A 26,688-nucleotide genomic window follows, 5' to 3' on the forward strand; every position below is an offset into this window, starting at 1 on the left:
CAGGGCTAGTTGATCTGGGGGTAGGGGGGTAATTGATGGGAGGGGAATGATTTCATGCTTCCATTTTAAGCAATAGTGTAACATTACATAACATCTCTATAGGGCTGGTAAGTAGGTCACCGACCAGTTCTACGGCTCAATAAAACCTGCATGAGCCATAGAACTGGTTGGTGACCTACTTACCAGCCCTATAGGCCAAAACACAGCTCTATATAAATGTTTGGTCAGTTTTTGGTCTCAATAAATACAATTCATGAGATGGCTCTAATTTTCATGTGAGAATCAGAGGTGAACAGCACATATTGTCAAGGAACCATTTCCCTGAAACTTATTTGCAAGTAAGGGGTCGGCGTGGTCGAGTCTGTAAAGCTCATGGTTGCTAAACCGAAAAGTCTCGAGTTCGAACCCTCGGGCAGATGAGGCTCGTTAGCTGGGGACAGCCACTCTTCTAGGAGAGACAACTACAAAATCAAACAAACTAGTTTGTTCTTGGTTGGACAAAGGCTATGGAAGCAAATCCAAAAAGAAAAGCAGGCTGAAATCGGAGTCAATGGCCTCAATGGCGCATAACCAGTTGACACGTAATCCTTAATTGTGATTGAAGCATGGTCGAGTCGGCAAAGCTCATGGTTGATAAAATTCGAAAAAAAGTCTCGAGTTCAAACCCTCTGGCAGATAAGGCTCGATCCCTTCCAACATTAAAAATTAAGAATGAAGAAGAAGAATTTGCAAGTACCCAAACAAATAAATGTGAGTGATAAATAAACAAATAACCCCTACTTTGCTTTTATATATGTAGATAGATGTCCATGTTTTAAAAATGACATCTACAGTTATTGTGTGAGGAAAATCTGAATAATAAATCATTTGCTGGTGATTAAACACTGTTTAACCAACATTTTTCATGATTCTATGACGGAAGACTTTCCATTTTATCCAGGACTATCTTTGCTGCTATTGCGTCCTCTATGGCCATACCTGTTGGGGAAAATATCATGGGTGTAACTAGTATAAGTTAATATTTTCAGAATATTTTTATCTGATATTTAACTTCATTAGTTTTTACGCAGTGCTTGGAAAAAATGGTAAATTGAAGTAATATTGTGTAAAATATTTGTAAACTAGCTAGTCATTACCTTAGAATCAGAAACTCCAAAGTTTAGGTTAGGCTTTAAAATTTGTCAATTTAGATAGAGTTGAGGTAACAAAATCATGCACATTTAGTAAGTAAAGTTAACTTTCAAACCTGACGGTCTATGGGGCAAGTGAAGCAGAGTAAACTTGTTCCTGTGACCTCGACATATGAAGGGATAATGTGGTCAGCACTATGCCCAGCTGCCATTACTAACCCCAATGAGAGTTAGGTACGCATCAGAGCTGGGTGGACTCAGGGACCATCTACTGACTTGTATCTAGATTCAAACTCGAGACTTATGGGTTAGCAGTCCAGCTAGGCCACATTAAAATATCCAGAATTTATTGTATTCTACTTCAGCAGGAAGTAGAAAGTTGAGATTTAAAAAGTTGATTAAAGACAAAAGCTGTTTGCTTTCAAGAATAAAAAATGTTACCCAGAGATTTAAAAACTGTGATTTCTTTTCTTTTTCCTTCTTTTGTACCATTAATGACTTCTCCAATCTCAGCAAATATTGGAGACTATAGAGGAAAAATAAAATAGTTGAAATAAAAATACATCAAAATGAGAGTTTAGAACAAATAATTATAGAACTAAAAACATCAAAATGAGAGTTTAGAACAAATAATTATAGAACTAAAAACAACAAAATGAAAATTTAGAACAAAAAATTATAGAATTAAAAACATCAAAATGAGAGTTTAGAACAAATAATTATAGAATTAAAAACATGAAAAAGTTTGATCTAAATATTGTTACAGCACTCAGGTATTATTAAACCTCATAATTATTTTAAGTTGCTTATTTCAGTGCTACTAGTAAAACATTACCCACTAGGGAGAAAATAAAAAGTTGGATTGTGTAAATGAGGGGTCAGCAATCTGTTCTGAATGAAAGCCTGTGTATACATTAATTCTTCTTTTTACAAAGCCTAACTTAAGATAACATGATGGTGTTTCAAACTGCAGAAACTGCTTTAGAGCAAATGGACATTTTCTCCACCTTGACACTACTGACACATTTTTAATTTTTAATGCAAAGAGTGGATGTATTCCATTCAAAGTACTGTATGTAGCTCTTGAGCTACAAACTGTAGTCCACTTTAGAACAGTCTATTTAGAAGATGAACCTTTCTCTCCACACTATATCTGTGAGTACTACACCTGACCGCCAATATATGAAGGGATAGTGTGGTCAGCACAATGTCCAACTGTCAAAAGGTAAAGAAGTTCCCTTTTTGAACCTGACGGTCCATGGGACAAGAGAAGAAGAGTTCACCTGTTTCTGTGACCTCAACATATGAAGGGATTATATAATGTGGTTACCACTGTGCCCAACTGCCTTTACTTTCCCTAAGTTAGGTATTCATCAGAGCTGGGTGGACTCAGGACATTCTACTGACTAGAACCTGGATTTGAACTTGAGACTTTCAAATGAGCAGTCTAGTGCTTCACCACAAGGCCATGCCGCCCCTTAATAACCAGCTGACGCCAGTGCTTGAAGACATTTTTTTTCTCACTCGTGATATGATAATGTCTCCACTCTCTTTCAGGGCACCCTCTTGACTGTCCACATACACTGTAGCAGCATTCATAAGCAGTGGATCTATTTCTGACCAATTGGGTCTACAGGCACCAACAGCTGTAAAAAAAATTTGGTATATTTTTATTTGTGGATAAAATGAAACCTTTGGGTTAAGAAATGGGCAAATGTAAAATTATTAGCATACATTATTTTACATCCAATGAATAATTTAATCATTACAAATATCTAATATATTGTAATGACTAATCGTTGAAACACTTGTGTTTCTGACAGTGAACAGTAGACATTTGGCAGACTTATTGGGTACCAGACAACTGGTAAGTGGAAGTAAAACTTTAGGAGGAATTCATTATGGGAATAGGGCAAAGTTAGGTAAAACTTCTCATAAAGTAACTAACAGAAAAATCAAACCATAGCTATCATAAGAATCATTTGAAAATTGCTCACCATTAATATGTACACCAGGCTTGACCCATTCAAGTTTTAAAACAGGTTCTGTGGCACTGGTTGCAGTTACAATGACATCAGCATTTTCTACTGCTACTGCTACATGGTCGACTGCCACACATTTGCTGCCCAACTCATCAGCTAGTCTCTGAGCTCCTTCTTTTCGATGATTCCATATACGAACCTGTTCTTGTAAACAAGAAATAATTTTATGAAACTGAAACAAATATTTTTTTTAGATAAGCAAAATGTAAAACAATGTTCCTGCTCTTGTGTAAAAAACTATCAGAATTTTACTTGATCTACAATCAATCTAAATAGTAAACACTCTTTCATTCATTTGTCCACATATTTGAATAGTGTCTTAAAAAGATTATTTGTGATTTTTATTGGAAATATTCCTACCTCTGTAAAATTATACAAATGACAAAATGCTTCATAATGAGATTTTGCTTGAACACCAGATCCCAAAATGGCTAGAATTTTGGGTTCCCCATTTACAAGATACTAGACGATTAAAAATAAAATAAGGGCATACTTGAATACAAATAGATTATACTAGCAACATAAAAAAAATCTGAAAAAAAAAAGGATTTCTAAATATAGTTTGTATACATTTTAATTCATGATTTTATTTCTTGTTATCCTAATTCTATGTTCTAATATGTAAAAATGGTAACTCATCATTAAAAAACCCACACTGACATTATTCATTATGAGAAAATTTAATTTTTACAGACCTTTGAAGCAACCAATGAGGTTGCTGCTGTTCGTTTAGCAGTAATCACATCACCATCAAGAATCTAGATTTTTTTTTTTTTCAAAAAAGCATCATTTTAAAAATTTGATCATTAGAATGACTTCTTCAAAACTCTTTACCAGGGAAAGGAATAACCCCTTGCTTGCTATTTTCACTAATGTTTACCCTATAATTAAAATTTTGATTGAAATAGTTCGAAATGCATTCAAGTGAGTTCAAGACAGCTGCAACATAAAGTGAAAAAAGGACATTTTGTTTTTATAACTAGAGGATCTACTACTTACAGCTCTAGGTATTCCAGTTTGGGGATAAAAAACAGCAATGATAGCACTGTGTGTTGGGCAGTCCTTATTTAGTGGATAAAAAGAAACAAGCTTTGTAGCAAGTACATCATCTTCTTTACTGTACACTGGCATGCACCCAAGAAACCTATGGGTTAAGAAATGGGCAAATGTAAAATTATTAGCTAATTAAAACAGGGTTTCTTCCAGACATCCCCCCCCCCCCCCGAAGAAAGTCTGCAGGACCCCCCCCCCCCCCCCCTGAACAAAATGGAATTTATATACTTTAACAGTGTCCGCCACCCCCCTTGGAAATTTTAGTCCCCCCCTCATCCGAAAATTTTTTAAAGTCAAATAATTTAAGTAGCCTTATAGAATATAATATGAATATGCAGAGGCGTAGCGACCCTTCCCGGCGCCCGGGGACAAACTTTCGATTTGCACCCCCCCTCAACCTTTCAATTTATTTTTCCAACCCATTTTGGCGCACCCTAAGGTTAGCGCCCGGGGACATGTGACCCCCCCCTCGCTACGCCTCTGTGAATATGAATTAAATTAATCATGTTATAAAAATGTAATAGTTATATTTCATGTTATTTGTTTGCACAATAAAATAAAATTGATATTTAATATTTAAAACCTGTCCTAGTAAAAATTAATTACATCTAGATTCCAGATCTATGTATTAATACCAGCGAAATATGGAATAGAACCACATAGATCTAGAATTTAGATCCAGAATCTAGATCTAGACTGTAACATCTCTGTCACTCCACTAAGCATAGGCCTACCCATTTGCTTCAGCTACTGCTACGGTGCTACGCACAGGTTGGTCGATGCCTCCAGCTTTTCTGTTTGAGAAGTTTGCCAAACCTTTTTCAATTGCTTTAAATAACGATGGATAATCTAACAATCTACTAACTGTATCTGAAGTAACAAAATCAAGTGCATTATTCCTAAAGGACATTTTATTATTTAGATCTAGATCTAGATATCTAGATCTAGTCTAGAAAGTAGCCAATATACCTAAAATTATAATTCGTATAAGAGACGTATACGAAACATTGTAAATTTTAGGGCACACTCATTCTCAAGCGTTTAGGCCCAGTGTATAAGTGTAAGGTTAGTGCGGTTTAATATCTAGATTAGATCTTGCAGTACGAACAAAAATCGGCATAATTTTCGTTTTCTAAATCCAAAAGTACTCGATAGTACCTATTGTAAACGAAAACGTACGCTAAGTGCTCGAAAAAAATTCAACATGGCTGACAATACATTTCTCTTCGTTTGATGAAGATATATTTCATCGTTGAGTCTAAGTTTGATGTTAAAGAGTAAGACATAGCTTGTCTGCTTTGTAAAGTGTAGTGTCAACTACCCTATTATTAAGAGCATCAATTTAAATATAGATCTAGATGTATGTGATATTACAAGACGTTTAGACTGAACAACCACAACCGTCTACTTTGAAAATCTGACTCACCTAGTCAAGCAAGAGTAGATGTCTTTCTTTCTAGTTCTTCTAAATCTAGATCTAATGCGAGTCTTATCTTGCTGCACCTTTACAGCTCTTCGCTGCTCTTGTTTGAACAACTAAGTCTTTTAAAAAGATTTCTAGGCATTTATTTAACCTTGTTTGCGCGGATCGGTCCGCTAAATCTTTTCTCTAGGTCAGGGGTCGTCAACCTGCGGCTCGCGAGCCGCATGCGGCTCTGTTGATGTCTAGATGCGGCTCTCCAGCTCCTTGCACAAATATTAATAGTTGTATAATTTCATTTTTACTGGACGGTGGGGTACGAGCTTACCCTGCGTTCAGTGGGATGGAAGATAAGCCTGGTGAGAACCAAATGACAGAAGCGAACGATGCAAATTATTCAAACCGATATCCAAACCAGTTAGAAGGCGTTTGCCGTGTTGAGGCCTGACTGGCTAATGGGAGACACTTCCTGAGCCGGTGATATCCGTGAAAAAAAAAATAAAATAAAATATTAACAGCTTATTAAGTGGATTGAGATAGTTCTAGTAGCTAGGCCAATGCAAAAATTTAATTTCAGTAAAACAATATAATAGTTAGATATTTGGATAGGGGCTGTCAATCTGATTACAGATCAGTTTGAATTTTCAAAATCTGACCATAAACAAAAAAGTTATGAATTTTTTAGTCATTAAAAAACAGCAGTTTTTTCAGACAACCGGGGTAGACCCTGAAAGAGGAAAAATACTGGGAGGGTATGGACCAAATTTTTAAGCGTTTTTCACTAAAAGTGGTATAAAAGCCAGAATACTTTATCAATTGATGTAAATTTAAGACATTTTATAGATTTTTGTATGCTGAATCCAATAATGCTATTTTAAAAAGTGTCATTCGATTACTCAACCTACTAATCTCATAGATTATGTAATATTCCCCTGTCAGTTTTTTTTAAACATCTAATAATCAATGTGATAAGAAGTCATTCTTTAAAATGTAACGCTGTTTTAATCTAAAATATGACATTTGTATAAGCTCAAGATAATGGTAGATTTAAAATGGTCCAACATTGTTACATAACTATCAAATGTTAAGGTTATGTAATCCCACCCTTTGCTCAAAATATACCATGAATTTGTTTTAAAATCACTTTTGCTCATTGTCAGTTAACTTCAAGTTAATAGCCTACTAGAAGAAAATATAACTAATCAAGTTTTTCAATACAAAGAGAAGAATGCTATAGTAAATTTGTGATTATGTAACTTCTTAAAAGATGTTATGTAATCTATGTGCAATACCATAGGCCTACTCTATTCCAAAAATATAGGCCTATCTCATTACAATTTTATATTTCTTGTTATTTTAAATATCTTAATCCTTTTTGCTAAAGAATTAGCCTAGTTACAAATGTGTCTGATCAGAATCAGAGTGTGCTTTATGGTAATTACGTAATATTATTACCCATATTAAAGTTAATCATTTTTACAATGTCAATAAAATAAACTTGGGAGGAAAATATTTTGTTTAAAAACTTGCACAAGGTATAGACATCTAGATCTAGTGTAAGTTATAGATATATAACATACATTTATATTTATGCTCAATGATTAGGCTAGTAGTAAGTAGGTTTATGTATTTTGTAAGCCTACCAGTAGGCCTTTTACAATTAACAACTTTCTTAAGAAAAAAGCACGTGTTTGAGTGCTTGACTGTGTAGATCTAGTAAAATCTAGAAATTGTGTATATACACAGACACGTGTACCACCACCAGCTATTGCCTAGATTTAGTTCAATCTGACATGTGGGTAACCAGGTCTTCTGACCAACGAATTTTATTGCCCTATTACGTAAACACGACCGCTGGATAGGCTAGTCGGCCAACCCGATGAACGTGTCAGACGAATATTATGTAATTTCAGAGACTAAAGTCTGGCAAGATTTCCTGATCTATGCCCGAGGGTTAGTAACATCAACTCCACAAAGTGAAGGGGGAGGGTGGTGGGGTATGAAACCACCGTGTACCGTACGGATGTTATACAACATCAAAAGCGATGCTCGTCGGCTTGTCGCGTCACGGACTAGTGGGGGCGGGGTGAGGCTATGGGTGTTACATACGGTGTAGGATGGTCAGTGGCTACCCCCATCCACCCCACCCCACTTTGGTCGATTTGGCAAGCTAGAAACCCCAACGTTGTTAGTGGTATTAAAATTTTTAGAAAAGAGCCCCGGATATAATTTAATTTATTTTTTAAAGCCAATTTTACGAAAATGTAATGTACACAATTATGAAACGTTACACGAATCACATCACAGCATTGTTTGATCGGGCCGAAGCTATTCAGATTAATTTCTAAAGAAGATTAATTTTGACGATTAGTCCTCAGCCGTAAATACTAACAAAACTTTTGTTTGACGTTTCAATGGGTTAAGACAAAGTTATGCAACATGTCTGTGTGCTTATAAATATAAAGTAGCAATAGCCGTCGAGTCAAACACGGGAACACATGTATCTATCTTTAGACATTGTTTATAGTATCATCCAATCGGATCAAGCGCCTAGCGTCACGTGACCACACACTCGGCTGTGCCACACGATGTGTAGATCACCACAGCAGAGCGATTCAGTCGGACGGCGGCCGACGCGTTAATTTTTATTTTCGTTCGGTTTTAAAATGTATGGACGGCTTTATTACGAGGCGCTATAATACATGTTATACATTTAAATAAACGTCGAGATTTCGGGAATACAGCTCAGGGTTCAAATGTAAAATATGTCCAATAATAGACCGGGAAACTTGGTTCAACTTTGCGGTCCGATATCTCCAAAAGTATTTAACTTATTTTGACCACGAACCCTGAGCGTTATACGTCTACATTTAATGTATTCGTCTGCCAAATTTAACTGTTGTAGTACGTAAACTCGATTCGTGTATACAAATTTTGTAACGCGTCATCAGGTTAAAGACGGCGATTCGAAGCACAGCAGGGCGGTTCAGTCGAACAGCGGTCGGCGCGTCGTGTTTATATTTTCGGTCCATTTCAAAGTCTATAGACGTCCTTATTATAGGGCCTTATAGGACATATGATACATATTAATAAACGTCGAGATTTCAGGAATACAGCTCAGGGTTCAAATAAAAAATCGGTCCATAAATAGCTCAAATAACTTAGTTTAACTTTGCGGTCCGATATCTCCGAAAGTATTTAACATATTTTAACCAAGAACCCTGAGCGTTATACGTGTACATTTATACTATTCTTCTACCAAGTTTCACAGTTGTAGTACGAAAACTCACAGAGTCTATAGACTCCAAGTAACACCCCCCTTTTAAAAAGGTGAAAAAGCCTCCCCCCTTATCGGCACGTCGCCGCGGAGGGTAAAAAATGCGATTTAATCGGCGATTTCTTCTACGTCTGAAATAATACAGAAATCAAACTAATACAGTTAAAAAGGTTATTCAATTACGAACAGAATGATGTATAACATGTTAAAATAAACACAATAAAAGCATGCAAAAAACAGAGTTAAACATGCAGGGGGTAGGGAAAAGCCGATTTGTCCGATTTTCTCGGCAGCGGCATTGGCCTAGCTAGTTCTAGAATTATATTATTTGATTACTAATTTTATTATGATGGCGAAACATGTCTATGTTTTTATATGAATAAATATTATTTCATAATTAAAGCTATTTATTTCAAATAACAAATCACATTTATTTACCTAATCTCTTTAAAAATTGGGAAATTTTATAAATTGTAACTTTTGGCTCTTGCGTATCAAAAGGTTGCCGACCCCTGCTCTAGGTTGATCGCGATCTAAAAAAAGTGAGTTGATTTGGTAATCTATCGTTATAGATTAATTAGGCCTATACTATAGGTGCGTAAAATCAGAAATATGGCGTCCTTACCGGATGCATGACTTCTGACGATTTTTGGCCAAATTCCAGTGACCTTCTATGAATTACTATGAAAATGCTTACCACGAGCAAAATGGTGGGGTTTTCACTTTATAACAACAAACTATAGGTGGCAGCCTATATGCCAGAAATGCATTTCAAAATTTGGGTTGGAGAATGCAGACTAAATTGAAAAGTTTGTTTCATATAAAAATAATAGAATTTTTTAAATATAAATTTTATAGGCCTAGTACAAAATTGATTTCCATATTGAAGCATTATTAGTAGTATTGCTCGCTACCCCGGAAGTGTGGCTGGTTGCTAACAACAATATGGCGTATGAACCGGATGCATGACTTCCGATGATTTTTCATCTTGGTTCCAGAGACCTTTTTATAATTAATTTAAAAAAAATGTTTATCACGAGCAAAATGGCGAGTTTTCACGTTATAAAAACATGCTATAGGTGGCAGGTCTAAATTTGCCAAAAAAGCATTTTAAAATCTAAGTGACTACTCTGAAGATTTTTCTCCCCAACGTCTCCAGTGACCTATGGCTAGAATTAGGGTTAGGGATAGGATTAGGGTTAGGGTTGGTGTTAGGGTTCTGCAGTTGTAAACACATGCATGCGCAGTACCATTGAAAACATCGCCGCGATGGCAAGTCGTAGTTTCTCTCCATTGCGCATGCGTATCTTATTCCGGCTAGCATCGGCCTTTTAAAATTTGCTTTGGAGAATGAAGGCTAAATTTAAAAGTTGGTGTCATTAAAATTAATAGAACTATTCAAATATCAGCCTGGAGAGTACAAAAATGAATTGAAGGTTGTAGAACTATTAGGGTTATAAGTTTATGAAAAAATAAATCCAATATTTTAGTCACTTTTTAAATGAGACGACTTCTGAATGACAACCTAATATATTTATTTTTTTAAACCACGTGACCGCTATTTGGTGATCACTAGTGAGGAACTCTCGGTGCATGGTTAGACTGAATAAATCTAACCGAATTTGTGGTTTCTTAAGCTTCAAATGTAAGAATGGTTGTCATGGAGAGGTGTCGTGCATGGCAATGAGTGACAATAAATATTAAATTAAGTAATTTAGTTTAATACGAACTATAAACTTCAAAATTAGTGCCTAATGGATTAATTATGGTAGTCTATCATTCAGTGGTCATGTTTAAATTGAAAATTGGGTAAATTGTAGATTTAGTAAGAAAATGTAATTATTAGGTTTATCGGTCTATGAAAAAATAAATCAAATATTGTCAGCCGTTTTTTTATAAGACCGGCCAAGAAATTGATTACCATTTAAGTATTTATCGTGTTAATCTCTGTCCCATCAAGACAACACATAGTTCTAAACAACGAACATTTAGATGACAAGAAAAACCAGGTCATTGTAGCACTTTGCACATGTGCATTTTCTTCCGGCTAGAATCAGCCAAAAATATATTTAACATAATAAAATATAGGCATGGGATGTGACCAGAAATTAAAATAAATTAGGAAATTTTTTAAAAATACTATTTAAATTTTTTTTTTTTTTTTGCAGGATTTTGAACAGTATTGTTTTCTACCTGTTTGAAGTTATGCAGTGATATTTCTTTTTCACGTAACACTTGATAAATTTGAAAATGAATCAATATCCACCTGGCCTTGTGCCAATGATGGTACCGCAACAGTATATGGTCATGCCAGGAGCTATGCAGCTTCCCCCTGGTATGGCTGGCCATCATCCACATGGATCATTACAACCTGCCATGTTACACCACCAGCAGATGGCAGCACAGGCTGCTGCAGTGTCGCATGCAGCAGGAGCACCAGTCATCACATCACCTGTGGTTACCTCAGCAGCTGCATTTGGTGCTCTAGGCATGGGCCATCAGGGTATGGTCAGTATATCTGGACTACCTCATCATATGACTGGAGTAGGTGGACCCATCATGTCAGTAGGAGGAGGAATGTCTGCTTTACACCAAGCAGTGCCTGGTGGCATTCCATCACCTTATGGGGCCCTGACCCCTCTATCAGCAGGCTCACCACTTCCAGCTGGACTGTTTGCACAGCAGCATCATCACCAGTTACAACAACAGCCACCTCAACATCCATCTTCTCAACTGCACCAGTTTCATCAGCTACAGCAGGCATCTCCTTCACCACAGCAACTCATTCAAGGTCAAGATTACCGTAAGAAAGATGATGATAAAAGGTGATTTGAGAATTTTTTTAATACCCTAAAATAAAAAAATTAAAATAGTTTTAAAATTTTAAAAACTAAGTGTTTGGTGTGTTAAAAACTCAGTTTAATTTGTCTTCATTCCTGAAAGTTGTACTTTTGAAATTACATATTTTTAAGACAACACCATCATTTCATTCTAAATTTTACTCAATTTTGTTTTAAGCAGTCGATGGCAAGCAGATCCTGAATTAGATCTAGATGAGCTTAATTTGGATGAATCATTAGTTGTTCTGGACCACTTTAACTCTGACCTGAATTTAGTGATTGATCAAGATGGGTAAACACTTTTTTTCATATCACTCTTTGAAAATATCTTAGGTATTTTTTTACTTTTTTAAAATGCTCTATTTTAAAAATCATTTTTATTCTTCATGATAAACATTATACTTTGATTATACCCATAGATCAATATCAATTAGATAGAAACTTAAATTTGTATGTGTAGGATTATAATAAAAAAAAATTTTATGCTACAGGTATGGGGCTACAGTTTTGAACAATCCGTCTGGTTTTTGTTTTACTTGGGCTGGAGCTAGAGCCACTTATGGAATTTGTCGGGGAAAGGTAATTTTCTGCTGTCTTTCTTAGTAGTTAACAGTATTTTGATTTAATTTTGAATTAGAGCTCAATAGCCTTCTTCTTCCTTTTTAATGTATAGGTTTTCTATGAGGTCCACATAACTGAGCATTTGCCAACAGACTTTGGAGATGACCATGATGAAACAGATCCCCATATTATAAGAGTAGGATGGTCTATTGACAGTTCATCATTTCAACTTGGTGAGTCACTAGATTTTATTTTATTGCATGCACATTAAAAGTTTCATTTGTAGATGATGTGATAGTTGTTGAGCAAACTTAATATTGAGATTGATAATTGAATTCAGATAGTTTCACTAATTATCATTTCAAGTTGAATAGGTTGTAGAAAACATTTCAAGTATCTACTAGGTAAACCATGCAGTATTTCTTAAATCCACAAGTTCAAATTTAAATTAACACATTGTTTTAGGTGAAGAGCCTTGGTCCTTTGGATATGGTGGAACTGGGAAGTTCTCTACCAATAATCGTTTCACTGATTACGCTGTTCGCTTTGGGGAAGGGGATGTCATTGGAGCCATGCTGGATTTAGATTCTCGTCCAGCCACCATCTCATTTATGAAGAATGGAACTTGGTATGGCATTGCTGCCCCACTTCATGGCTTTCCTGTTGGCAGTAAAGAAATGGCACTGTTTCCTCATATTCTCTCTAAAAATTGCAGGTACGTTCACACAATGGTTCTTTTTTTTTTTAAATTTATTGAAGAATTTTACCTTTATTTGTTATTTTTTAACATCTTTAAGATCTTAAGTCCTCTTTCTAATGGTGTGTTGTCTAAAGATTTTCCAAACTGTTATATCAACCTATTATCAAAATAGAGTAATTAACTTTCTGCAGCACTGATAAACTCTTTTACAAATGATTTTGATTTGGAAGAATGTTTTTGATTTTTATAGAAAGAGTTATATTTGTTAAAAACATAGAAAAACAAATGCAAGAATTGTCCTACTTTTAAAAAAAAGACATCAACATAGAGTTATGATTGCTTCAATCTCTTGGATATTGGTTCGACCTACTGCAAGATTAAGCATATAAACATTTAAAAATTATAATAACAGCTTAAGTGAACTTTAACTCATCTAAATTTGCTATTGTCATAATTTTTAAAATGTAAACAAAGAATAAAAACCAGTCATTGATCAAATTTATGCTAGAGTTCTTTAAATGAAATATTGAAACATTAAATCTTGAAATGTTGTTTTTTAAAAATAACAGTTACACTTTTAACATCAATACTTTGTTAATCGTAAACAGAAATAGTTATTGAAAAATCCCATGTATCCACTTGTTACATATGATGTATTTTTAGAGTATAAATGGAATGCAATATAGTAATTTAGTAGAACATGATTACTATTTCAAAATATTCTAGTTATCCTTTTGTGTTGTGACAAACTTGTTATCAAAAGTAATTTATACTGAAAGTTTGATTAGAATTAGTGTGTAGGTGAAAATAATTAATAGTGTAAACTATTAATATTTTTGTATATAGTGGTTTACCTGGACACTCATCTCTACTGATGTAATCATTTTTTTTTACTTAACTGAATTACAATACTATATACTGCTTTTCTTGTCTCTATTCTCAAAATAATGAAGTTTCATATATATTTTTGTGGAAGAAAGGCTGCTTTTCATCTTAGAATATGTTTAAAAAGTATTTCTTCAAATTTTGCATATCTTGTTTATGTTTGCATATGTTTAAAGTGATTAAATTGCTTTAAATTGCTATGTGCATACTAACATTCACATTTAAATACTTTATTTAAATAGTTTAGCTCCAATTTCACAGCAGTTAAGTAAATCTTCTGAGCGGTATCATTTACCTCTTATATGGTCTGCAAATGGTATGTCTGCAAATGAATCTTAATTATATCTGAAGGTAGTTTAGTGATACTTAGTTTTATTTATATAATAGATTCTCTTTATATACTTAAATATTGTTAATTATGTTTAATCTTTAATAACTGATTTTCAAATTATATTAATAAGTAGGTACACTATTGTTTAATTACAGACAAAGCCAACTCATTCTGTTTAATATCACTTAGAAAACATTGGGTTATTAAGGAACACTTTCCTATTTGATTATTAATTTTATATTATTTGTTACAAAATCTGTTTTAAATTGACAATTTTTTATCTGTGAATTGTGTTGTGATCTATGTTTATTGTTAATTTTTCTGTCTGAAGAACAGGGACTCAACAGTGATAAGAAAGGCAGTGTTTCCATTCAACCCTAACATGTTACATTGTCCCTAAGCAAAGTGTCTGTCTTTATATGTTAACAATTTAGTCTTAAGACTTCAAGTGAGATATACACAAATGCATGAACTTTCTTAACAAAGTGGCTTCCAAAATAACAAAATAAAATTATAAAATGTCTTGTGAAACCTCCAAGATAAATAAAAGAAAAACAATGGCCCTCTTTCCCCCATCTGAAAATTATTTTACATTCTGTATTTACTGGATATTTAGACACCATCGCTTTGTTGACCCTAAATTCATATTTAATTGTATTAATTATATCAGTTATTATATACTTTTAGGGATATATCTTCAAATGTTACCTTGAATCTACTAATACACCATTATTCATTTTCATTGTTAGCAAATTTGGCTTTCTTTTTCTATGGGCCCAACAGGATTCATAAATCTGCAATTGTTTTCTGTTATTTACATTCCAATAACAAATATAATGGAACATTATCTTGTCGTTGGCATGACTTCAAAAAATATGTTCATGCATGTCTTCCATGGGTGTTGATTGTGGTTGGGGAACTACTTTTCTACCACTAGAATTTTACCATGCTAAAGACAAAAAACCAGTTCATTTTTAAAAAGCCAGTTATTTTCTTCATGTCCCAATAAAGCTTTGTTAGTTTTTTTATAAAAACATTTTTTATACCCACATGTTCCTTTTTTTTCAGCTTACTATGTGATACTGCTACATGCATTAATTTACTGTTGAAGCTGAAACTCTATATTATTTATATTTATAAAAAAATGCATTAAGTAATTCAAAGTTAACTGCATCATTCAGTTTGAACATTACAACCCCACTTAAACTTAGAGGTTGTTTCAATAATTTAATTTCTTTACTAGCTAAATTTCCTTTGAGATATTTCTATTTTCTAGAATTTACAAAATTGTGTTTGTAGTTGAGTAGTGAATAGCACTACACTGATTAGCAGACGTCTTTTATTAAAGCCTTTAATTACTCCAGCACTGATATTTAAATTGCACACCTTTTATCCTGGATGTCCCTCTGTGATCAGATGGTAGCCTACCTTTGGGCTGTGCATTGTGAGCAGTATCACTAAAGATTGCATAATGTGGCCTGTGCTTCTTTCATCTAATCATATCTAGATTCAAGGTGAACTTTGGGCAGATGGAGGCCTGGTTTCCGCCCCCTATGGGCTTCAGATACATTGGACACCTGCAGTTGATGGAGAGAGTTAGGGGTATGACCCCGCCAGCCAGAAAATCAGACTGTGAGGTAAAGTTACAGGCACCACTAGTAATGAAGAGCAGACAAAGTATTATCACTTTGGTGCCAATTTATATAAAATAGTAATCCAAACCAGTTCTTGAAGGATATGTCTTAATTTTTTCTTGTCCATTTTTTTTTTAATTATATAGAAATATTATATAGACATCTTTCTCTTAAATTCTAGTGATCTTCATGCTGTGTAAAAATACTAGAATAATTAAATTATTTTAACCTAAAGCTAGAAGGCTTCAGTAGAACCTCTTTTATTTTGGTGAAACCTTGGTAAATACATATTTACATACCCCAGAGTTATCCTTGTCTAAATTATATTGTTTAAATCTCAGTTTTGGCTCAAATGATATATTAGGATTACACAAAGCTAATTCAGCTTTGTTAACTGTATCAGAGTAACAGATAAAAACCTTGGTAGATACTTATAGAAATTCTGTCTTGATACAGCAATCTATGTGCATAATTTTAGTCATTGTCTTGTATGTGACCTATTAGATAGTGATCTTCAAGAAATAAACATTCACAGATGTTGATTGTTGTAACACTTGTGATGATTCCAATGAATCCAGGACAGCTACCATGGCTTGAGTTGTGTACCAAATATTTGTTTATTTGTGTTTGATGTATGCAAACATTCACTTAACATATTTACTTTATTAACTCTTTACTAAGTAAATTTTCCTTTAAAAAAATGCAAATTGTTGTAATTTAAACCAAATAAATGTGTATGATAAATTATAAAATAAATGAAACTATAAATCTTAATAAAAATATCTGTTATTCTACCATCAATATACCCTTACTTTTCCCTATCTAATTTACTTATCAGTATGATTTGCACAATATTAATTTTACCGAGATTTTAGGGGTTCTACTGAAGCTTTTATTTACAGGGTCTGCTTCTTTCATGAAAGGCAACATTTAATCTTAACATTATTTACTAATAGGAGATTTGAAGCAAATAGAGTTGAAGAGTAATTGAACACAAAAATCCCATTACAGTAAATATTACTCACTTTAAAAACATTTTTTTTCTACTGTCCTCTTGATATCAAGTAAACTCTCTGAAAGAGTTTCTCAAATTAATTTCTTTTAAAAAAAAACAAAACATTTAAAACAATAACCATTGCCATAGGTGGTTGTACATACCATTTAAAAAAAAAAATAAGTTTGTTGGTTTTAATAAGGGAGTGGGAGTTAAGCAGTGTAAACAAAACAATCACATTCAGGTTCTCTCAATTTAATGACAACTTTCAAATAATCTTTCTACTGCTGTAGGAAGGCATAAAACAGTGTTGACAAATTATAGGTGCATCCCATAACTAAAAAGAATTATTATATCTTTTATAAATATGGCTCTTCTTTAGTCTTGAGCTATTCATTCTTATATTACTTTCTCTAAACTGTGTGGCCCACATATCTATCCCCTGTTTTTGTGTTACTATTGACTTTACACCTTACATTGGTATAGCTCTTTACAACACTGGCATAGATAAACCTTTTTATTATCATATATCCACCAGCATATATAAAGCTCAGTATATATAAAGCCCTTGATTTAAAATATTGATCTGTCTCCCTATTTTCTCCCTTGTTGAAGGCTTCCATCTTGTTTATGTGGCTTAGTATTAATCATTTGTGTTTTTTATCGTTTGAGATAAACCCCAGCGACTAACCCCTCAAAATATACAGCGTCACTTCATTATTTTATGTTCCAGACTTTTTACCTGTTTGATTCTCTTTTCACTCTGGAATTTTTTGTTTTGGTTTGTTTTTAAGAATAGAAAAGTTAAGTTAGAAACATTCACAAGCATTATCCTCAATGCATGCATGCTTTACCTTGTTTAATCTTCATCTGTTAAATAGTGACCATTTTCTCACAAACTTCAAAACATTTGTTTCCCATTTCTGTCAACTTAAAAGAAAATGTGTGCATGGTAACACTTCAAACAACTGCATCTGTTAGGGAAAATCTATACTGAAAAGTTTGAGTAGGGATATACTTTTTAAATTTAAAATGTATAAGCTCTTTTATAAAAAAGGTTATGAATTGGTTTTAATAAGTAACACTTAGATTATAACCAGATATATCTATATTATTATTCAGCTGGAAGCTTGGATTAAATCTGAAGCATTCAACTGTTGACCACTGAGTTAACATGTTTGAACTTATGTTTTTTTTTTTAAATTACTAGTCTTGTGTAGAAACTAACACTTTTTAAAGCAACGAATCTGATGCAACAGTAAATGCCAGTGGTACATTATTTATTGTCCATTTCAATTTGCATGCTTGTTGTTTTACTGTTGTAAAAATACCACCAGGATTTAACAGTCTTCAAGAGACCTGTTTGATAGAAACCCTCTGTTGAAATAATTACTAGAAATAGTGTCAGTCTTCTGTTCAGATTAAAATGGAACAATAAACATAATATACCTACTTTCATATAGATGCTATTTTCTTTAAGACAACCTGTATCGATAAGAAGCCCCTTAAATAGCAAAATCTCAAACATTGCCAACTAATTATGAAAGAAGACAAAAAAAAAATTCTGATCCTTAGAATTTTCTTTTCTTTTAATTTTTTTTTTTTAGTTTGATACAATTATCTTTATACAATTTTGTATTATACTTCCATATAGCTATTATTATCAGAACTAGACAAACTCTTATACAACTTTTATTCAAATGAGAAGTCAAGCACTGAGTCAAGCTTCAATTGTTAATGCTAACTAAAAAACTCCTTGCTTATATATGCTTATCATAGTTGTGAACCTGACTGCACTAGTTTAAAGCACAAACCATAACACAACTCTCACCTACAGTCATTTGTGTTCTTAACTCCCTTTTCTATATTGGCATTAGTCTTTTCACTGCATTTCTTTTCTATTAAATCCATCTTTTAAAGTATACCTTCTGTAGTATTACAGCCAGCTCTATGTGCTATCAGCTGTATTTTCCATTTTATTTATATATATTAACTATTGAGCTTTCCATTCTCTGAAGTATTTTTTATCCCCCAAAAGTTTTTGGTTGCCTACTAATTTAAAAAGTTATTACAAGTTGAAGAAATATATCTTTTTTTAAAAATATATCTAATATTTTTTTTTAATTATAAATTTATTTCTGTTGATCAAGCAGTTCCTTTTTGAACCAATAGAAAAACTATTTATGCCAGTCATGCCTCTGAAATAGTCTATACTTAAATATAGTCAAACTATTTCTAAATACCCTACTCTAGAATCAGTTGTAAAAAACAGATCTATAATTAAAGCTAAGTTGACATACACTTGAGATGATAATGCCAGCATAATTGTCCTCAAATTTTTTAATGCAAAAACTTTGTCTCTCTGCTCTAACAATGCCCTAAGTTTAGTGTTTTTGTTTTTAAAAAGTGATTAAGGTACATATAAAACCAATTATCATTGGGTGAATCTCTAAAATTGCCTTTAATGTTTGGTTAATTATAAGCCAGTAAACACACAGCAGCAGTTTATAAGTTACATACACTTGAAGCTCCCTGTTTTATTGTTGGTTTTGGTTGTTACAGATTGATTAGAATGTTTATAGTTTACTTGTTCCAAATAACATCTGTTTATTAGATTGGTCATCCATCTTTGACTATCTTCTTTTCTGAAGCTTAAAACAAAATGATTGCACTTGTGTATTGTTTACCGGTACTTCTGCACTTTGCTGCTTACAATCCCTGTGAGGAAGTTAGGCTGGGAGAATAAATTGACCATAAAAAGTTGACATGCCTCGTCTCTAGTGTTGAATATTGATAGACTTTTTATTAAAAAATCGCATGATCAAGTTTTTTTAACATCAGTGTTGTCATTAGTGACATGACTTTTTTTTTTAAATTTTTTTTTTACTCGTTTTAAAATTTTATTTAATGGTAACTGTTTTGTTCTTATACTTCATTTGTTTTCTTAATTACTGCTTATTTTATTCTTTTTTTTCTTTCTTCCTTAACAAATTTTGATCTAATGAATGAAGTGAGACTAAATGTAAATGTGGGTGTATTTCCAGATGATCATTATTGTTGGACTTCCTGGTGCTGGGAAAACCACCTGGGCCATCAACATGCAGAAAACACATCCTGAGAAAAGATACAACATCATTGGCACTGATACCCTTATTGACAAGATGAGGGTCATGGGGCTCCCCAGAAAGAGGAACTATGCAGGTCGTTGGGAGGTGCTCATTGATAAAGCTACCAAATGTCTGAACAAGTTCTTCACCATGGGTGAGTTTTCACTTATCTCTATCTTTAACCATTAGCTGTTAGTGGAACAAGCATGATGTCGGTAATATTAGGACTTGGGCTATACATTATATATTTCAACACTTTCCAACCACTGAAAAACACCGCATTCTGATATGACAGTACAAGACATTAAAAAAATCATGATAAAATAGAGTTGGAGAAAATGTATTTTTCAATATTCAAGTATATATCTATACAATAATTATATACGATAATTATATTACTAAACTTTAATCTCTCAATAATATAATGATAAATAGAAATGGATGCATATGAAGAACTCAACATTCAAAATGAAATAATTAAAATATTCTTTATTCTCATATTTAAACACCTAAAAGTTAAATGGATACACAATGGAAATGAAATGACACAATTGGTAGAAGAAAAAAATGTTTACAAATTCAGAAAATTAATGTTTTAATTAATTTAATGATGTAGAACAAATTGTCGCCATCATACAGGTTTGTTTTCTTCAACTCCTTCAGCTTGAGGTTGTCCTATTCTTCAAGATAATGAGTTAGATTTGATCAGTTGTTTTCACCGTGTGTGTTATAATTCTTGTCTACTATTCTTTTATGTCCAACTTTTCAGCTGCTAAAAGAAGAAGGAACTATATTCTTGATCAAACCAATGTGTATGGCTCAGCACGAAGGAGGAAAATGAAAAATTTTACTGGCTTCTACAGAATTGCTGCTGTGATTCAGCCAACAGATTCAGAACTTGAACGTAGATCAAAGAAAAGAACCCAGGAAGATGGTATGCTTGACAAATAGATACAATAGACTTAGATAGCCTCATTATATTTTGTTGTTCCATAAGTTGTTGCCACAGTTTTTATACTGATCTAAAATTTTCAAAAATGTTTAAAGTGAGATGGATTGATGCCATACTAATGTTAGCCCCTAAATTGTTTAGGTAAAGTGGTACCATACTAATGTTAGCCCATAAATTGTCTAGGTAAAGTGGTACCATCCTAATGTTAGCCCCTAAATTGTCTAGGTAAAGTGGTACCATCCTAATGTTATCCCCTAAATTGTCTAGGTAAAGTGGTACCATCCTAATGTTAGCTCCTAAATTGTCCAGGTAAAGTGGTACCATACTAATGTAAGCTCCTAAATTGTCTAGGTAAAGTGGTACCATCCTAATGTTAGCCCCTAAATTGTCTAGGTAAAGTGGTACCATACTAATGTAAGCTCCTAAATTGTCTAGGTAAAGTGGTACCATCCTAATGTTAACCCTTACATTGTCTAGGTAAAGTGGTACCATCCTAATGTTAACCCTTACATTGTCTAGGTAAAGTGGTACCATCCTAATGTTAACCCTTACATTGTCTAGGTAAAGTGGTACCATCCTAATGTTAACCCTTACATTGTGTAGGTAAAGTGGTACCAGAGTCAGCAGTGCTGGAGATGAAAGCCAATTTCTCCCTGCCAGAAGATAGAGATAATTTATTTGACAGGATAGACTTCATTGAGTTGCAGAAAGATGTGGTTCAGCAGCTTGTCAGACAGTAAGTTACCTGCTCTATTTATTTCTTCACAGACCCTATTTTTTCATCTCATTTTACAGAAATAAACCAATTAGGAATTGTCTATAAAATAAAAACTTCAGGTAGTTTATTGAGAATTATAGGAATACAGCTAAATATAGTTCTTACAATGATCTCTTAAGATTACTTGATTTGTATGTTTTGGTTTGTTATTTGTAATGTTAGGCCTGGTATTAAGTCTTGTATTCATACAAGACTCATGAGATTAGGCCTATTTGCCTCATACTAAATTAATAAATATATTTAAATAGCACTACATAATAAAACAAATATTGGATTGCTAATTACAAAAATGTCTTTCCAACTAAAATTGAAAATTCTTTTTTTTTTAATAAGGATCATCTTTAAATTGATACAGGTCCATTCTATTTTAAAAAAGTGTTTTAAGTCATGCTAACTCTTTTATATACATCTTAAAAGAAAATTAAAATTCTCACTTGTTTGTGCAGGTATAACCAGGAAGGCAAGTCAAAGCCTAGACAAGATAGTCAACAAGGCAGATTTGAAGGAAATAAGAAATCGGTAGGCTATAACCTTTTTTCCCTCATAACATTCATTAATGTTTTTGAAAGTGTTATTTGATGAAGTTTAATTTTTAAGTTTCTAACTTAAACCAAATATTACTTGAAATGTAAATAATATATGCATAAGTGTTTGGATATAACAAATGAAATAAGTAATTACTTATTCAGCATACGTCAATATCACAATTATGTTTTTCCAAATAGGATCAGAGACAACCATTTGGAAGTTATGGCTCACAAAACTATGGACGATCTGGATCTACAGACTCTCTAGGCAAAAGAGAACACTGGTATCCTGACCAAGACGAGCCACCAACCAAACGCAATAAAGCAGATCCTGGCAGTGCTTTAGACCTTCTCAAACAACAGTATGAAGAGGATGACCGTCAGCCTACATCCACTCAGCAAGCTGGTATCAGTGCTAGGAAGGCTTGGGATGCCAACAAAATCAAAGAGGAGGTGTCCCCAACAGTGCCCACATCACAGTGGCCTCCTGCTAATTTACCTGCAGGTTACCCGGCGGGTCTTATAGCCTCCCATGCTGCAGCCTTCCAGCCTGGTTTGTTGGGTGCTCCTCCCCTACCTCCTGGGGTGCAACTGGCTTTCCTTCCCTCCGGCATGGCTGGCGCCCAACCCTCTGAGCTAGCAGGGCTGGGTCTCGCTGCCAAACATGGACAAGAACATGCGGTGGCTCATGCACATGCTCAACTGGCCCAGGTCCAGCTGGCTCAAGCTCACGCCGCGGCCGCAGCTGCTGCTGCACAAGGTCAGGTTCTGGTTGACCCGTCCAAACTTCAGGCTGGAAGTCCTTATCATTTGATAACACAGGCCACGGGGCAAAGTCTGTATGGAGCAGCACCTCCTGGGTATGAAGCTCTACAACAGGAACATAATCGTCACGCGTGGCAACAAGCAGCAGAGCAGTCTCACTCAGCACACCTGCAAGCCACGCTCCAGCAACAGCAAGCGCAGGTGGCGCAGCAGGTAGCCAACTGGCAGGAGGAAAACCAGAAGGCCCAGGCCAAACAGTGGCAGCAGGAAAAATCCTGGCAGCCAGATTGGCAGAGAGAGGGCAGGGACTCTGACAAAAGAGGAGGGAGAGATTCTTCTTACAACAGTAGGCCTGACTCTAGAGACAAAGACAGAGAACGGGACCGCAACAGGGATTCATCCAACTATGGATACAGTAGAAATAAAAGTGATAGGGGGAACTATGGAAGTAATGATCGCCGTGATGGGCACAGAGACTCAGGACATGACAGTGGTTCATGGAACAATCAGAATTACGACTCTGATAGACCTGATTATGGATCTGACGCAGGTCAAAAGTCTGATAGACAACGGCGACGGAAATCAAAATGGGATCAACCTGGAGAAGAAGATGGTGCAGCCTCAGATCTTATCAAGCAAGAAGCAGGCTCCGAGAGATCAGGTCAGAATTTGTTTAGCCAGCCACCCCCAGGGTTTCCAGGTCCACCCCCCTTTTCCTCAGGCCGGTCTGGTGGCTCACAGGGGAGCAAGTCCAACTCACCATTTGATATGAATTTCTCACGCCCCCCACCACCATTGCTGAGTAATCTAAAAGACTTTGCTCCTTCAGGAAGCACAGACACAAAGCCCATGGCCAACAGTGGAGATGGTCTGCTTGGTCAAGGTCCGGGTCCAAGACCATTGATTCCTGGACTGCAAGGACCTGGAGCCGGCCAGTTCAGACAGAGAGGTTCCTTTCCTGGACAGCCACCATTTAGACATCCATCCCCAAGTGGAAATGAAGTTGCCCATCCCAAGGGTAATGACAACAAAAGAAAGTCTGAACAAAGTGCTGCCAACAAGGGCAGTGATGATGAATCCAGTAAACGGTCATCTCCCAAACCCCTTATAAAATCTGAAGAGCCTGGCTCAGTAGACAAAAATAATTCCAATAACCAGTCACGGGGTGGCCCAGGTAAACCTGGACTGTTCCCCACCCCAGATGGTGACGGAGGTCCCATGAAAGGACCCAACTTTAGACCCAGAGGTCCGCCTGGACTGATGGGAAGATTTCCTGGCCCTCCAAATGGCCCACCGCCACCATTAGGTGGCCCAGGAATGTTAGGTCCTGGACCACCACCACCTGGATTAGGTCCTAGGCCACCTAGGGGTCCAATGGGCCCTAGAGGACCTCCACATGGTGGACCTTTAGGTGGACCACCTAGGGGACCCATGGGTGGTCCACCAAGAGGGCCCATGGGGGGCCCACCCCGTGGACCAAGGGGCCCAGGACCCTGGAATCAAAACCGTCCTAGGTTTGGCCCTCGTGGACCTCAAGGTCCACCCAGACCTCTGTTTGATGGACCACCAGGTAGGTGGCCAAGACCACCAAGATAGTCCCTCCCTCCCATGTGTGTGCCATGATTAAATGTTTCTAAACAAGTTGTTGATAAAAATGTCACAGAAACATTTCCTGTGGCATTGTAAACAGAGATATATGTCCATAATTTTTTAACTGAAGGCATAAGTAAAATATTTTCACTAAAAATTGCAATCTTTTAAGTATACTTTCTGTTTGGATTTTAGTCTAGTGTTTTAATTTTAATACCTAATTTTATATTTGAACACAAGTGGGCAGTTTTGTGATTTTTTTTTTTAAACTGAATAAAATATGTTATGAAGAAATGTAATGTATGTATACAAAGTCATGATTTTAGAAATTGTTTTATCCTTTTTTCTCACACACCTTCAAACAATTGCTTTATGCATCTTTTAGAGTGGATCAGATCCAAAAGTTGTTGTAGAAGATTATTGTGGCTTTCATTTTTATGTCAATCACCTTCCAAAGCATCTCTTGTAACCTACCATTGTATTATGTAAGTTTGACTCAAACTTAATTTCATGGTAGAATTCATATGTATGTCATTTTATTTATTCCATTGTTCTAAATCCCTTAAGAAATAAAACTTGTTTAAAAAAAACTTTTGTACTGTGGACATTTTTTAAATAATAAAATATCACCTCTAGACACAACAAATTACAACACCTACTGTAGATGTTACCAATCTTTTGAATATTGTAATAACTGTTCTATCATCTTAGTAGCTCATCATTTCTCTTCTGCACATGTTAACAGGATTTGTAACTCATTACTTAAGTAAAAAACTTATTTAATTTGGTTGCTGAAGCTGCTCTGGTGGCTTTAGTATCTATTGGGCAAATGAAGTAGAGTTCATGTTTCTTTACATCAGCATATGAAAGCCACTTTTACTTTCCCCATAAGACTACACCGTCCCACCTTTTTGTATTGTTTAGCATATTGTTTCTGGAATTCATTTCAGTAATTTTATTCTTTCATTCAAGACCACAACAACCATTTGGTAGCAAAAAGAAACAAAGGTTCAATGATTACTATCTCTTTATTGAATCTTCACAGTGACATTGGCACCTCCAGTGTTGGACCTTGTTTTAGACTTGATCATAAAAGTTTTAAACCAATCTGTTCATCAGATCTACATAACATACCTGTACAACTGATCCAAATGGAGGGCCATGCACTACAAAACTGAAACAGTTTGTTTAACCAGCCACATATGGTCATGACAATAGAATATAAAACAATCAACAGTCCCAGTTACCAACCCTACATCTCAAGTAAGTCAATGCCCAGTTATATCATAAACCCAAGTCTGAAAAAAATTGATTTCAATTATCTAACAATCCAAGGAGTAAATTTAATTATTCTCAAACAATTTTGTAAAATATGAAAAACTTGTGCAGAGAGATAAGTAGGGTAGGTTTTCTTGTTAAAAAAAGTATTGCTCTCAAACTTAGCACAACCTTCATCACCTTTAAGCTGACAGAAAATTGAGCAACTACAACAGCTGAAACATAGAAAACATTCATAGTATGATGGAAAACATTGTGACTATCAAGTTTTGTGTAGGAAACAAATCAAGTTTAATTTGATATTTACAAGCAGTAAAATTATTTGATGATCTTCAAATATTTTTTATAACCTTGTGTGGCCAAATAATATTTTTTTTGTTTGGGATTGATCAACAACCGGAATTATTGCTCTTTGAGTTATTCACACATTTTTTGATTGACAGATTTTTTAACCTGCAGTTATTTCCCTTTAATACATGAGTATTTCATGGAAGTTGGGGGGGGGGGGGGGGGGGGGGGGAAAGAAGAAAAGGTACATTTCTCAAGCACATACCACCAGATTAACAGCTTTAGAGACAGCTGAAACAAACATTACTTCATTTGTTTGAATTATTTTAAAATCACAAGCTAGTATTTCAAATTAATGAATGGAATGGTACTAAAAACTAACAAGGTTAAGTTAAAAAACGGGTGATCATTCATGATAAGAAAAATGCCATACTAATTTAAAATAAACTTGAATGTCAGTCATGCATTAAAAATATACACAGTTCTGTATGAAGAAAAGATTTGTTTTTTAACCACAATTGCCAAAAATTCTTTGC

General features: G+C 34.7%; 2 protein-coding genes across 6 annotated transcripts; one reads left to right on the plus strand and one right to left on the minus strand.

Annotated features, from left to right (window-relative positions):
• Positions 1-200: 200 nt before the first annotated feature.
• LOC131931956 (ketimine reductase mu-crystallin) lies at positions 201-5,154 on the minus strand. Of its 3 annotated transcripts, none has more exons than XM_059288796.1 (8): positions 4,960-5,154; positions 4,172-4,316; positions 3,868-3,930; positions 3,533-3,634; positions 3,128-3,311; positions 2,655-2,776; positions 1,572-1,656; positions 201-978 (listed from the first exon to the last, which is right to left on the minus strand). In XM_059288796.1, the coding sequence occupies exons 1-8, from the start codon at positions 5,133-5,135 to the stop codon at positions 911-913; spliced, it is 945 nt and encodes a 314-aa protein (XP_059144779.1). In that variant the 5' UTR covers positions 5,136-5,154; the 3' UTR covers positions 201-910. The 3 variants fall into 3 exon arrangements, with proteins under 3 accessions (XP_059144779.1, XP_059144780.1, XP_059144782.1); XM_059288797.1 differs by having other exon boundaries at positions 4,929-4,968; XM_059288799.1 differs by lacking the exon at positions 4,960-5,154 and adding an exon at positions 4,832-4,880.
• A 239-nt stretch (positions 5,155-5,393) lies between these two features.
• LOC131931953 (uncharacterized) lies at positions 5,394-25,169 on the plus strand. Of its 3 annotated transcripts, XM_059288790.1 has the most exons (13): positions 5,394-5,502; positions 11,091-11,747; positions 11,941-12,054; positions 12,254-12,341; positions 12,436-12,556; positions 12,789-13,038; positions 15,747-15,876; positions 19,912-20,128; positions 20,744-20,908; positions 21,530-21,662; positions 22,151-22,223; positions 22,430-23,657; positions 23,826-25,169. In XM_059288790.1, the coding sequence occupies exons 2-13, from the start codon at positions 11,173-11,175 to the stop codon at positions 24,590-24,592; spliced, it is 3,861 nt and encodes a 1,286-aa protein (XP_059144773.1). In that variant the 5' UTR covers positions 5,394-5,502; positions 11,091-11,172; the 3' UTR covers positions 24,593-25,169. The 3 variants fall into 3 exon arrangements, with proteins under 3 accessions (XP_059144773.1, XP_059144771.1, XP_059144772.1); XM_059288788.1 differs by having other exon boundaries at positions 22,430-25,169; XM_059288789.1 differs by having other exon boundaries at positions 11,944-12,054; positions 22,430-25,169.
• Positions 25,170-26,688: the final 1,519 nt, after the last annotated feature.

The sequence above is a fragment of the Physella acuta genome, unplaced genomic scaffold, assembly GCF_028476545.2.
Source record: "Physella acuta isolate Inbredline_101_S28 unplaced genomic scaffold, ASM2847654v3 ptg002064l, whole genome shotgun sequence".
Lineage (NCBI taxonomy): Eukaryota > Metazoa > Mollusca > Gastropoda > Physidae > Physella > Physella acuta.